A 15,000-nucleotide genomic window follows, 5' to 3' on the forward strand; every position below is an offset into this window, starting at 1 on the left:
GTTTGGTAAACAGCAGGCAGACAGTAACCTGTCACCATGAACCTGAATGCTGATCCCAGTGTACACACTGAGGTATGCATACAAATGCACCACAATGTTTAATTTTTATGTTTAATTTACTGAGAGTAATCATACCAAAATAAAGTGATTAAAAAAAAAGAAACTCAATTACATTCAATTAATAAACTGGCATGTAATTTAATTAATTCACATTAATTAATTTATTTAAAATGTATGCAATTTATACACATTAAAATTAAATAATTAAATAAGTAATTAAAATGATTTTTAATAAAACTATTTTAAACATATTTTATTTATTAATATAATTAATTAATAAATATTTCTACATTAATTATTCAATAAATATTATTATTATTAAAGTATTATACTCTAGTGTGTATATATGTATTCACACATTTATTTAAAATATTTTTATCAAACATTTATTCGATCACAAATACCAGAAATACAGTAAACCTGTAATATTGTGAAATATTTTCACAATTTTAAATGTAAGTCTATTTTAATAGAATTTAAAATAGAATTTATTTCTGTTATGGCGAATTCGTATTCAAGTTTACAGTTTCTGCTAGTGTGGTCACATACCTTAATAGTTTTGGTTTGAAGTCTGAGTCCGTTTAACGTGTTGATGGCTTTCTCTGCATCTTTTGGGTCAATGTAGTTGACAAAACCATAGCCAAGACTCTGCCCTGTAGTTACAGCAAAGAAAGGGAAGGAAGAGAAAAGACATATATTTTAATTTAAAACATTCAATGTGTAGAAAGGCATAAAACTGACTACCCTTCCTTTCAAAGTGTATCGCTTTTCTTCACCAACCTTAAAAAGTCTTAAAAACCACTTAAAACCATTAATCGCATGAACAACGCATATATTATGAGATCAACGCTTAATGATATATGTTGCATTAACCTGACTAGCAGTTACTAGTTTGAATTCATGTTTGGATAGCACACATTAAGCGAAAGCTTCCGCTGGAAACCTCTGACAAGAGTCTTTGGTGGAATTATTTAGATTTAACCTCTTCTAGCCATCTGCTGCTCCTCTGTAGGCAAGGCAGCCATCATCTGCTATTTGACTTAAACCGAAACCCTGCAGCTAAAAGCGTATGTGGTACCCCCCCCCCCAATTTCCTTTTTGTTCTTTAAAGATCTTGCTATACAAATGCAGTGGAACTCGAGAACAGCGCTGCACTTATCCTCATTAATGGAAACAGACAGCGCTAAGTCCACAGTGTACACACAAAGTGAATCACAAATGTGAAAGAGTGCTATGCCCTGCGCCAAACAAACACAAGATAAAGTGCGCCAGATACCGCAGGGGGCGAATGGAGAACTTCTCGCTGCCTTTGCTTCAAATGGTACGCCACCTTCTCTTTCTCTCTGGATTACGGAGGATAAAAAGTCCCTGTCATTCATTAAGACCCCAGTCTGAACCAGAAGAGCTAGAAGCAGCGATACAGCACTATTCAAAGCCCGACACAGATTTTTTTTTAAGTTTCTTTAAATACAAATAATTTGATCCTAGACAGTGGTTTAGTACGGCATTCCGACAAGCTTGAAACAGCAAAGTTTGGCCAACTTATGGTGCGAGTTTGGGGGAAAGAATTATGTTCAAGAAAATCTGTTTAAATCAATTATTTTGTCTGATTATTCATTAACTCTGTTTACTGTCACATCATTCTCAGATGATTATTTTCAAGTTTTAGATAAAAGAAGATAATGAGAAAATTGTTAACATGTATTCTGCACAGTAAGTGTCTATAGAATATCCCTAATTTGGTTAGATATATTTGAATTCATATTTAAGTATTTTGTTTGCAGATTTTGGCTTATCTGAGTGAATTCACTGTGCTTTATATCAATAATATTTATGTGTACACTATTCTATACTATACATCGTTTAAATCTAATAAATATCTGCTGATTGGCTTCATCACTCTGTCTCCTCTCCACCAGTAAGCTGGTGTGTGGTGGGCGTTGGTACAAAACATTTCTGTTAATTATGGAATCCTAAGGGGGAAAAAAGTTTCATGATTTTTCTCAAAAATATTAACAGCAGCACTTTTTTAAACATAGATAATAAGAAATGTTTTGAGCAGCAAATTAGCATATTATAATGGTTTCTGAAGAATTATGTGAAACTGAAGACTGGAGTAATGGCTGCCGAAAATTCAGCTTTGCCAACACAGTAATAAATTATATTTTTTAATTATATTCAAATAGAAAACAATTTTTCAAATCTTACAAACTTTTGGACAGCAGTGTATTTAAGTGGTTGTGAATATTCTGGACATTCTGTGCCAAACTCCAAAAGTGAGAAAGTGTGTGTGGGATAATAGAAATGGAAAAGTTGATCTAAATTAGGTGTGTTTCTGAAGCACTGTGATGCAGAACTTCAGCTCTGGATAACGAAACATTCAGAGAACACACCGAGAAATAAAGACACTGAGATCTCTCTCTGCCTATCTTCTCCATTTGTCTTTCTCTATCACCACCATCTCAGCTGTGCTCATCACTCTCCTCCCTTTGTGCCCCAGAGCATTTGGCCCCACGTTGGCGTGCCCTGGAATGCCATTTTCATTGTGTGTATATGTGCGTGTGGGTGGATGTGTGTTTGCATGATTGTATGTTTGAGTGTACAATAATGGGTTCATAAAACAATGTGTTGTGTAATGCCCCTTTGCCTGATGGCATTTCCATAACATTGCTAGCAGTTGTTCTTGCCTCCTTTTGAGTTCTTGCCTGAGGATAAGGTGAGGCAGACCAAGGCCACTTTTGTCAAAGGGATTTATCCCACCAGTATAATACACACATCTCTTCTCCATCACACAGCGGTGCAACAGTGGAGATCTCAGTGGGGGACCAGAACCAGGCTGTTTACTAAGAAAAAAGCACCAGCGCACACACCTACGTGCACTTGGGTTACGACGATTGTTGTGTCATATTCTTAATATTTTAAGAAAATGAAAAGACGAATCCTTAGTGAGTTCATTAACTATTAATTTAAGTGCATAATTTCATTATTAGTCTTTGTAGTCTATGACAAAACAAAGAATAATACCATCCTCCTTTAAAGAAAGGAGGCTGTGAGTTGTTTTGACAATCTCGAAGGGCCTTTTTTGGCAAGGCAATTATTTAGCTAATTTAATTTCCCTGCGAACAGACACATTAACAGAACCTTAAATTGATCTCTATTAAATATCTCATATCTCATCTGTGATCTGTAACAAACTACAGAGGCACAACCTCAAAGAAAACATGCAATATTACAGACATGCATGAAACAACTTGCTGCTGCACCTGCTTATGGACAAACAGGCATACTACTGATCAGCATACTACTTACTACTGATTACTACTAATCGATTTGTGTGGTGAACTAGTTTTCAGTATTTTTAGTAGTGATTCTTTAAATGGATTGAATTATAAGTTTCAACTCCGCATGGAAACCTGCACTGAGAAGTTACATCTTTTAAAATCTTGAAATAGATACACATTTATCTATTAGAGTGCATTACTGTTACTTTTTAGAAGAACTATTGTTTACTCTTTCAAGTGAATTTCTATTTGAAATGTTTTGATTTAGACATGTTTTATTCAGTGATTCAATACTCCTGGGTTTGTAACTGAAGTGTTCATAATTTGTACTTTCATTATGATTTTACGCATTGTTTTAGACAAGAAATCCAATTTAAAACTGACTTTAGTATATATCTTCAGAGCATAAAAAATCTAGTGTGATAGTAACTGCCTTGTTAATTATTTTTAAAATTGTATATATATATATATATATATATATATTTAAATGCACCATATTAGGATGTTTCTTCTTTAGTTTACACTGTTGGCTGAGATAGATTTTCGATTACTCATTTTATTTTAAGTTGTCCTTGTTACAGCATAATCATACATTTAAGTACTGAGTAATATTAATTAACTACAGAGTAACTACTATTGTTAGGGTTAGGATTAGGGTTTGGCTTAGGGTTAATTGCATGTAATTAACCATAATGAATTGTTATTATAATAGTAAGTACATGTAACGTGTAAAACAAAGACACCTTAAAATAAAGTGTTACCAGTTTTTCTTTTGTATATAAACAAAATTACTATTATAACTTAAATATGTCCTTTTGAAGGGCTGTATGTTCCTGCATTTAGTCTGTGCTATTTTTTAAATGTCAGTCTATAAAAGAACTGGGCACCCATGGCCATTGTTTCAAGATGTTACTGTGTATTTCAGCATTGTGTGCAATGCTCATTGTGTTTTCAAGAAGATGTGTCAAGTTAAAAATAGTTTAACTCAAAAATGTTTCTAGAGACCCCTTGTATTCTGTTCCATTTTATATTATTTGAAGCTGTTTTTGAACATGGATGCATCCTGTGTATAGCCCCTAAGAAGTGTCTGGTGGACCCAATTATATGGTGCTTCAGTAAAGCCAACAAGTCATTCTGAAAAACCATGTGTTCTTGTACTTCCCCTAAATCTCACCGACGCATAAAATGATACCTATACATGAGTATATATACTCTGTACTGTATGTTTGGAAATACATAGGTGGTATACACACCTACACACAAAATATAAAATTCGTTCACACAACCAGATTATATACCCACGCAGAGACAGCACATGAATGTGAAGTGCACAAAAACACATTCTCTTCAGCACAGCCAGGGTAACCTACAATGGACAGCAGTGTAGGTATCGGAGAGGGTTATAGTCAGGGCTGCCTCATGAATTTATTATCGAGGGACGTGAAAATCACAGAGAATGTTTCATGGCAAAGCCAACGATCTGCTATCCTGCATCATACCTATTCTGTGAATATTTAATTCCATGTTTGATCTACAGAAGTATGATTAAATTCTGTGCTGTTCTTTCAGCTTTTAGGGCTGAGTGTGCTATTTACATGAAATCAGAGAGAATATTCTTATTTCTGTGGTGGAAAGTAAGATGATTGATATATACAAACTGTATAAAATGTGATTTTGTAACAAAAATGATGGAGGATTTTGACAGAGCCCATTAGAAATATGCAATAAACATCAAATGGCACAGCGAAAGAGAATTACCTCTATGCTGTTTAATTAGTATAATGGTTACATTAACTTATATATTTTAATTGTCAATTAAATTTGAAACTGAAATGATGCATTGCGCTTTTAATGAGCTTTTAATGAGTGTGGATCTACATTTTTCCAGCACTTTCTGTTCCCCAGCAGGATAGACGTGCAGTCAAATTTGGAAACATCGGAAAGGCTTTTTCAAAGACAATGCTTAACACCAATTAAAAGGATATTTTTCACAAATAAACAGCTTATGACTATTAGTGTGTAGGCTCCTGATGGGTTTTTCATTGCGATGGGACACGGCTGAAGCTAGAGCGTAACAGTGATGTACGAGAGCTTGATCATGGCTTGTTTGTGGTTGTGTGTGTTCTGTGAGTGTGTGGGTAAACCAAAGAGTTTAGGTTCGGCTGGTTAGCGTAGCCTAGTTAGCACCTGCTGGTAAATGCTGTAACTACAATGTCTGGATCCAAAAAGCATTCTTCTCCTTAGACATCATTCAAAGTTAGTTGCTTGGTGTGTGCTGACAACCAGTCTGGATTGTCATTTGCTGCTGATCCAGAGCGATCGTTCATATGAAATTTACAGCTCAGGTGCTTGGCTCAAATTTGATGTGTCCCACAAAAAGAGCAAAGATAGCCGATTACAAATCACATACTTCCAGGGGGTCCATCGCCAGATGAGTGGCTGCCATTAAGATGAATGGGAATGCTAACGAATAACAGGTATTACAGACCTCCCTGCTGCTTGATTTTAGAACTGTGGTGCATATTTTTGATCCAGTAAATATGGTTCATAATATGCACAGCTGTAGTTTTGCTCCCTAGAGACATAGCATAAGTGTTCTGTCATGTTTATGAACCCACGGTGTGTGCATAAAAAAAAGTATCATTAGCTGTAGAATCACTACACTGGAGTCACGAGGTCCCAAAACCGATGTCCTCTTTTCTCTCGTAATCACCGTCTCAGTGATAGCGAGGACGAGGAAGATGAGGAAGGGAATGCGTGAGCTGCCCCCTGTCTGGGTCTCTTATAGCTCTTGAGGAACGTGCTGCGTTAAATGGGAAGAATGAGATGTTTCTCTCTCTGTTAAATTGAGGCTGTTTGGAGTGAGAGGCTCCATTTGAGAGGAGTCGTATTTGAACCATTATGCCTCTTACCTCAGCAGCAGGAGTCAGAGTGTGTGAGATGATAAAATGAGTGTGTGTACAGTGGGTGTCCTTCCTCACACACACACTCACATATATACGCTTTTACTTTATGGTACATATCATTTATAATAGCACACTGGCACACACACATATTCCTCTGTGCTCAACATCATTTATCATCAAAGCTTTGCACATGAAAGATGTATTTGACTGATTTTCGCTGCTCTGCAGCTTGGCAGTGAGCTAAAAATCTTCTCGCTGGATTCTCGCTAATTTCCCCCTCTCTCTACATCAATTGTTGATACATAATTTAAAGGCCCAGTGCTTCCATTGATTGAAAATGAGATGAACATCGTAGCAAACACAACACTGCCTCCAGCCACATCCAAACCCTCCGGCAGCCATGTTGTGCCGACAGATGCAGCTCCCTTAAGCTTGAATCAGGTGGGAAAGCTGAAACTAGCATTCGTTTGGGAGAGAACGTCTCGGTTACGTACGTAACCCTCGTTCCCTGATGGAGGGAACGGAGACGTTATGTCGACCGACAAATGGGGTCTCACTTGGGAGGCCAATCATCTCTGATTTTAAGAGAAAACGCCAATGAAATTGGCAAGTGGATTAACACACCTGAGCCACTCCCCGTGCCAGCGGGTATAAATAGGGCGACAGGTGCATCCACTCATTAGGTTTTACGCTGAGGAGCCGAGAACGTGTCCCGGCAACAGCGAATGGTTCAAGGTTGTGGCATGGGGACATAACGTCTCCGTTCCCTCCATCAGGGAACGAGGGTTACGTACGTAACCGAGACGTTCCCTATCTGTCGGTCACTACGAGTTATGTCGACCGACAAATGGGGTCCTATGGAAAACGCCATAACCTGAACCTTGTCACAACCCTGAGGCGCTGCAATTGTTGACAAGCCTTGGCGTGCCACAAAAGCTACGCGTAAGGTCGTAACCTTCCCAAAGCCCCAGCGCAAATTCACTGACCTTGGTACCGAAGGGGCCAAAGGGTGAGTACATCGCTGCTGGAGAAGGCCATGCTGCTGTTCCGCCCACACAAAGTAAATGGAAGGGATTTCAACCTTCAGAGAAAGATTGCTTCAAATCTTCCCTATTTGTTCTTACAGCTGGCAAGACAATGGGGAAGCGAGCCTTTAGGAAAGGTCGCTACGGAGACCACATCCTACCCGTAGGGAGGTGACATGTGGATATACCGATATGGACTGACCCAGGGGGCAGTACTACATATGGAAAGGGTCTCTGAGGCAGGTCCTACCTTGGAGTAGGGATGGAACGGCTGCCAGAAGAGACTGACAGAGCGATCTGTCAAGGGAAGACACGGGTTTGCCAAGAGGGAAACCTTACCGTGGAAGAATACACATATGGGATTACCCGTAGGGAACCCAGCCATATGGACACCTAGCCCAGTACAGGGGCTGACCGGCTCCGGGCATGCTAACGCCAGTACTGGGCCTGGCGACAGACTGCTCCGCCAAGTCTGACGCCGAGGGTGCTGGAGGATGCTCGACCAGGGTACGCCAACCGGGGAACTCTACTGGGAGAAGAAGGCGCTCACATCCCCGAGTTAGGGGGAATGGCGCAGCAAGCGAGACACCCAGCCAGCCCTTCCCGCCAATTACCTGTTACCCAACACACGGGAGGAAACTGGCTCTACACGGAGGTTGTAAAACCTCGCAAAGGTGTTAGGTGTCGCCCAGCCCGCAGCTCGACAAACGTCTGCCAGAGAGGCGCCGTGCGCCAACGCATAGGAGGAGGCCACACTCCGTGTGGAGTGGGCCCTCACCCCCAGGGGGCACGGCTCGCCTTGGGAACGGTAAGCCAAGGCGATGGCGTCCACTATCCAGTGGGCCAACCTCTGCTTAGAGACAGCCTTCCCCTTCTGCTGACCTCCAAAGCAGACCAGGAGCTGCTCAGAGCTTCTGAAGCTCTGGGTGCGGTCCACGTATATGCGGAGCGCTCTTACGGGACACAGCAACGACAAGGCTGGATCTGCCTCCTCCAGGGGCAGCGCTTGCAGGTTCACCACCTGGTCTCGGAAGGGAGTGGTGGGAACCTTGGGCACGTATCCAGGCCGGGGTCTCAGGACAACGTGAGAGTAGGCCGGCCCGAACACAAGGCACTCTTCACTTACCGAAAATGCTTGGAGGTCCCCGACCCTCTTGATGGAAGTGAGCGCGATCAGGAGCGCTGTCTTGAGAGACAGGAACTTCAGCTCAACCGAATCCAGCGGCTCAAAGGGACCCCTCTGAAGTCCCGCCAGGACAATAGAGAGGTCCCAGGAGGGAATCAGGGGTGTCCTAGGAGGATGTAACCTTCTGGCACCCCTCAGGAACCTAACGATCAGGTCATGCCTCCCCAGGGACCGGCCGTCCACTGCATCGTGATGTGCTGCAATGGCAGCCACATACACCTTCAGGGTGGAGGGTGACAGCCCACGCTCCAGCCTACCTTGCAGGAAAGAAAGCACGACTCTGACCGGGCATCTCCGGGGGTCTTCTCGGTGAGAAGAACACCAATTCGTGAACAGACTCCACTTCAGAGCATAGGCCTGCCTCGTAGAAGGGGCTCTAGCCTGAGTGATAGTGTCTACCACTGCTGGGGGCAGATCACTTAGGTCTGCCGCGTCCCGTCTAGAAGCCACACGTGGAGGTTCCAGAGATCTGGACGCGGGTGCCAAATGGTGCCAAGCCCCTGAGAGAGAAGGTCTCTCCTCAGGGGGATGCGCCAGGGAGGGGCTGTCACGAGGAGCATGAGTTCCGAAAACCAGGTCCGGGTGGGCCAGTAAGGCGCAACCAACAGGATCTGTTCCTCGTCCTCCCTGACCTTGCACAGTGTCTGTGCGAGCAGGCTCACTGGGGGAAACGCATACTTGCGTAAAGCCCGAGGCCAGCTGTGTGCCAGTGCATCTGTGCCCAGGGGGGCCTGGGACAGGGAATAGTACAGCTGGCAGTGGGAGGACTCGTGGGAAGCAAACAGGTCTACCTGGGCTTCCCCGAATCGACTCCAAATCAGCTGGACCGTCTGGGGATGGAGTCGCCATTCCCCGGGGAAAGTGAGCTGTCGTGAGAGCGCGTCGGCTGCACGATTGAGCTCCCCCGGGATGTGGACAGCGCGCAGCGACTTGAGCCACGTCTGACTCCAGAGGAGGAGATGACGGGCGAGTTGAGACATGCGGCGTGATCGTAACCCGCCTTGTCGGTTGATGTACGAAACAGCCGCAGTGTTGTCCGTGCGGACCAACACGTGCTTGTCCAGCACTAGCGGACGAAACCGTCGCAAAGCTAGATGCACTGCCAGCAACTCCAGGCAGTTGATGTGCCAAAGCAGTCGAGGTCCTGTCCAGGACCCTGAGGCTGCCTGCCCGTTGCATGTCGCGCCCCAGCCCGAGTTGGAGGCATCTGTTGTGACAACAACGTGCCGGGACACTTGTTCCAAGGGCACACCGGCCCGTAGAAAGGCAAGGTCCGACCAAGGACTGAATAGGCGGCGACACATCGGTGTGATGGTGACACGATGTGTACCGCGGCGCCATGCCCATCTCGGGACTCGGGAGTGTAACCAGTGCTGAAGTGGTCTCATATGAAGCAATCCGAGCGGCGTGACTGCGGCTGCGGATGCCATATGCCCCAGGAGCCTCTGAAAGTGTTTCAGTGGTACCACTGTCCTGCCTCTGAAGGAACTCAGGCAGTTCAGCACTGAGTGGGCACGTTCGCTGGTGAGACGTGCCGTCATACTCACCGAGTCTAACTCCATACCGAGATAAGAGATTCTCTGCACAGGGGAGAGCTTGCTCTTCTCTCGGTTGACCTGAAGCCCCAACTGACTGAGGTGCCGAAGCACGAAGTCCCTGTGATCGCACAACTCTTCTCGGGACCGGGCCATAATGAGCCAGTCGTCGAGATAGTTGAGGATCCTGATGCCCACTTCCCAAAGTGGGGCAAGGGCGCCCTCCGCGACCTTCGTGAAGACACGGGGGGACAGGGAGAGCCCGAAGGGGAGGACCTTGTACTGCCATGCCTGACCCTCGAAAGCAAAGCGCAGGAACGGTCTGTGACGAGGGAGGATAGAGACATGAAAGTACGCGTCTTTCAGGTCGATCGCTGCAAACCAGTCCTGGGGCTGGACGCATTTGATAATGCGTTTCTGCGTCAACATCCTGAACGGGAGCTTGTGTAGGGCCCGATTCAAGACTCGCAGATCCAGGATAGGTCGAAGGCCACCGCTCTTCTTGGGCACGATGAAGTAAGGGCTGTAAAACCCCGTCCTCATCTCGGCTGGAGGGACCGGCTCGATTGCATCCTTCGCCAGGAGGACAGCAATCTCCTTGCGCAAGACAGGGGCGTCCTGGACTGCCACCGAAGTCTCGAGCACGCCATTGAACTTGGGGGGTCGCCGGGCGAATTGAATCGCATAGCCGAGTCGAACCGTCCGGATGAGCCAGCGTGACGGGTTGGGCAGCGCAAGCCACGCTCCCAGATACCGTACAAGTGGCACCAAAGGGACAGTCGACATACCCGCAGTGGTGCAGCGATGGGGAGTCGTGCCGCAAGGCCCAGAAGGCACAGCGTCCTGGGTCATCGCAACCACACTCCTCGTGTTCCCGGAGGAACTGGCCAGAGACGCGTGGAGAGGCGTTGCGTCTCCGAACCGCGACCTCTTGGCCGCTGGCGAAAGGGGGCGTCGTGGGTGAGAGTGAGGAAGCTGTGCGTCGCTCATTGTCAAGCCACGAGCCTTGCAACTCGGAGGAAGGAGAATTTGCTCTTTTATTGAAAATGTGGGTACCACTGGCCGTCCGGCCAGTGGCGGAACAGAACAAAACAGAAACTGAGGATTCTCCGCCCGGCCCTCCTCCGGGGGAAGGAGTGGCGCTGTCTTCGCCATCTCCTGAAGAGCAGTTCTCCGCATCTCCGAGTTGCCCGTGTCAGGGCCGCTTGGTCGACTTCCTGGAGGACTTCGCAGCCGGGAGTGACACGGGGGGCGCCGCTCTCCTGCGCGGGGCTCGACGCGCCGGCCTCGAAGAACTCTCAGCACGGGGCGGAGCTGGCGTAGAGGACGCAGGGGGGCGCCCACGGCGACGAGCAGGCTGAGGCGCTACCCGCGACGGAACGGTGGCAGCCGGAGAGACACGTCGGGGCAGGATGTGCTGGATGGCCTCAGTCTGCTTCTGTACCGCCGAGAACTGCTGGGCAAAGTCCTCGACAGTGTCGCCGAACAGGCCTGCCTGGGAGATGGGGGCGTCGAGAAAGCGCGCTTTGTCCAAGTCCCTCATCTCAGCCAGGTTCAGCCAGAGATGCCGCTCCTGGACCACCAGCGTGGACATCGCCTTCCCGAGGGACCGCGCCGTGACCTTCGTTGCCCGTAAGGCGAAGTCGGTCGCCGTGCGCAGCTCCTGCATCAACCCCGGGTCGGTACCACCCTCGTGCATGGTTTTGAGTGCCTTGGCTTGGTGTACCTGCAGGATAGCCATGGCATGCAGGGCAGAGGCAGCTTGGCCCGCAGCACTGTAAGCCTTGGCAGCGAGTGCGGCCGTCAGCTTACAGGCCTTGGACGGGAGGCGCGGACGATTCCTCCAAGTGGCGGCGTTTTGTGGGCACAAGTGCACCGCAACCGCCCTCTCCACCTGGGGAACCTCTACGTACCCCCTGGCTGCCCCGCCATCGAGGGTGGTGAGGATGGAAGAGGGAGAAGAGCGGCTTCTGGCCGTGAAAGGGGCCGTCCACGACTTCGTCACCTCTTCATGCACCTCCGGGAAGAAAGGCACCGGAGCAGAACGAGGTTGTGAGCCGCGTCCCGCGCCGAGAAACCAATCATCCAGCCGTGAGGGCTCGGGACTGGGCGGTGTAGTCACCTCCAGTCCGATACTCACGGCTGCCCGGGCAAGCATGGCCGACAACTCCAAGTCCGATTCGGCAGTAGCGACAACACCCGAGGGGGGCAGCCCCGCCGAACCTTCATCCTCAGAGGTCGATAACCCATCCCCCGATGCAGCAATCGACATCTGGTCCTCGGGCGGCGCACCGAAAGACACGCTGGGACCGCTGTGAGACGGCCCAGCAGAATCAATCGGCAGCTGCACGGGACAGTCGCTGCGTGAGGAGTGAGAGGTCCGTGGGGCGTGGCCCGGCGGAGAAGCTCTCACTGTGATCCTCAGATCTCCCAGAGCGCCAGCCGGCGGCCCTCTGCTCGAGCCAGAGAGACCGGGACGGGTGGCGACAGAGGGGTCTGCTGCACTCCCCTTGAGGAGTGAGAGACGCGATCGCAGCGCTGCCATGTTCATACGCCCACAGTAGACGCATGAATCATCCACGAGCGCAGCCTCAGCGTGTTGGACGCCCAGAAACTGCAGACAACGCTCGTGACCGTCAACCGAGGACAGGAAACGACCGCATCCAGAAGGACACGGACGAAACGGCATCTTGAAAAAGACGCGAATCGTCCGTGATTTGCTCTTTTAGAGAACTGTCTCTTTTAGCCGAAGCGCCCAGGGGAATCGCCGCTCGCAGGGACACCACTGTAACGCGCCGTCACACCGACCAGGAACAGCTCTACCAAAAACAAAGATGAATGGCTTTGTAGTGATCTTCTTCATCGACTACTCGGCTCCGAAGCAAAAATCTAATGAGTGGATGCACCTGTCGCCCTATTTATACCCGCTGGCACGGGGAGTGGCTCAGGTGTGTTAATCCACTTGCCAATTTCATTGGCGTTTCTCTTAAAATCAGAGATGATTGGCCTCCCAAGTGAGACCCCATTTGTCGGTCGACATAACTCGTAGTGACCGACAGATAGGGAACAGCAGTTCAGACACAAGATGACAGTTCAACAAGCATGTGACGTTAACCCACCTTGATATGACAAAGCTCTCTGGCTACAAACAGGAAAATCTGTTTGGTCAGACTTAAATTTAGTCACATTTAGGATGTGGAAGGCAAAAAGAAAGGAAGGACGAAAATCCATTTCAATTTGTCAAAACAAATGTATCACTGCTGCTGCTTGCTTGACATTTTGCCCTTGTTGCTACGGAATCTTGGGACGGAGGACATGTCTCTGCAGTAAAAGACATCTCAAAGAAATGTTTGCTTCTTTTTATGTAGTATATAAATACACAGTTGCATCACTGAGGTCATCATGGCTTGTGTAATGGCAAAAGATGGCAAGTACGGCCGACTTTTCGACTTCTTTTTAATTAGCTTAGTGATCTTCCATCCAAAGAGACAAAATCTGAAGTGTAATTAGATAATGTAAGGTGCAATGAGATAATCTCTATTCTTAATGCTGTTTATCGTTGCATCTAATAGCCTTAATTCGACCCTTTTGTACATAAAACATTTAAGAGATGCCTAAGTGCTCTCTCCCAGACAAAAGCATCATTCTGATTGGATTTGCATTAGAGATTCATATTTCACTAAGAGGTTGTGTAAAACCATTAGCTTACCTCACCTTGCACAAACTAAAGGCTTGTTTCCTTGTATACCTACCTGCTGTGTATTTCACTGTGTTTTACTAAGTAAATATTGAACTTCTATTGAACTGCTTTTTAGTACTTCTTACAAATATGGAAAATTACATGGATGCTGCATCAGAGTTAAAAAAAGAAAAAAAGTAACTGACAGATGTTTAAAAGAAGATATACAGTTTCATTATAGGATACTAAATCTAATTCTGAAATATAAAGTTGAGATACCATTTGGGGTAGATAAGATTTGCTCAAAAAGGCTACCTTTATTTGATAGTATAGTAAACACAATGATACTGTGAACTTTTATTACAATTTAAAATAAAACTTCTATGTTAAAGTATTTTAGAATGTAATTTATTCCTGTGATGACAAAGCTGAATTTTCAGCAGCCATTACTTAACTCTTCAGTGTCAAATGAGCCATTAGAAATTATGCAATTATGAGATATAAAGTTGCAATTAAGAAAGTTGAACTTTTGAGATTGAGATTTAAAGTTACAATGAAAAATTGAAGCTATAAGTTTAGATTAATTCTTTTTTGATTGCTCTGTTTTCTGGAGAAGTGATGAACTCTCTATAGGCACTCTATAGTTTTGAGGCACAGATTCCGTGAGGGCCGCCATACTGGTAATGTCAATCGAAACCAATTTTATCATCATCCAAATGTCTTTACCAACTCACTCCCTAGTAAACACTATACTGTAAATCCATCTGAAACTGTGTCTGTATTTTGCTGTGCCAGGCAGGCGACAGCTGGAAGACACAGGAATCTCCCGCCCCCATTCCCCTACTCTGGTGTGCAGAAGCCTGCGGCATGTTGGCATGTAGCCTGCAGTGTGTGGGATGTCTGGGAGGAGTGTGCATGTGGAAACGAAAGGAGCCCCTGTAAATCTGGGACACCCCAAACGAAGCGACGTCAGACCCCACATACTGGCAGCCACCCCAGGGAATGCTGAGATCCCACGCTCTCTTGGAACTGTTGGGACTACATGGAGCCTGTGGCTAATGCCAAGCTATACGCAAGATAATGTTTGTGACTAACCTCAGCAGCACTTTGTGGGCTAGTAATATTGCTAAAGAAAACATGAACAATATAGTTTGCAATACAACTTATAAAGACCATTAGTGGAAATATTGGCTGTATTTCAGATAATCTGTTGCCATTTAAAGCTTGCTTCTGGATCACATGGATAAATGCGGACTCATTCAGTTCAAGCACAGCTCTAAATATTTTATGCTTGTTTATTTTTAACCTTTAAGCCACTTTTACACAAA

General features: G+C 46.1%; 1 protein-coding gene across 9 annotated transcripts in view; it reads right to left on the minus strand.

The window, feature by feature from the left end:
* The window catches only part of LOC113075600 (ELAV-like protein 4), an 81,506-nt gene that overhangs the window by 22,883 nt on the left and 43,623 nt on the right, over positions 1 to 15,000 (minus strand). For all 9 annotated transcript variants that reach the window (XM_026248280.1, XM_026248279.1, XM_026248278.1 and 6 more), the window contains one exon: positions 610 to 713. In XM_026248280.1, the coding sequence (XP_026104065.1) occupies positions 610 to 713 (104 nt within the window). The remainder of the gene's footprint in view (positions 1 to 609; positions 714 to 15,000) is intronic.

Source organism: Carassius auratus, unplaced genomic scaffold (assembly GCF_003368295.1).
Source record: "Carassius auratus strain Wakin unplaced genomic scaffold, ASM336829v1 scaf_tig00017243, whole genome shotgun sequence".
NCBI classification, from domain to species: domain Eukaryota; kingdom Metazoa; phylum Chordata; class Actinopteri; order Cypriniformes; family Cyprinidae; genus Carassius; species Carassius auratus.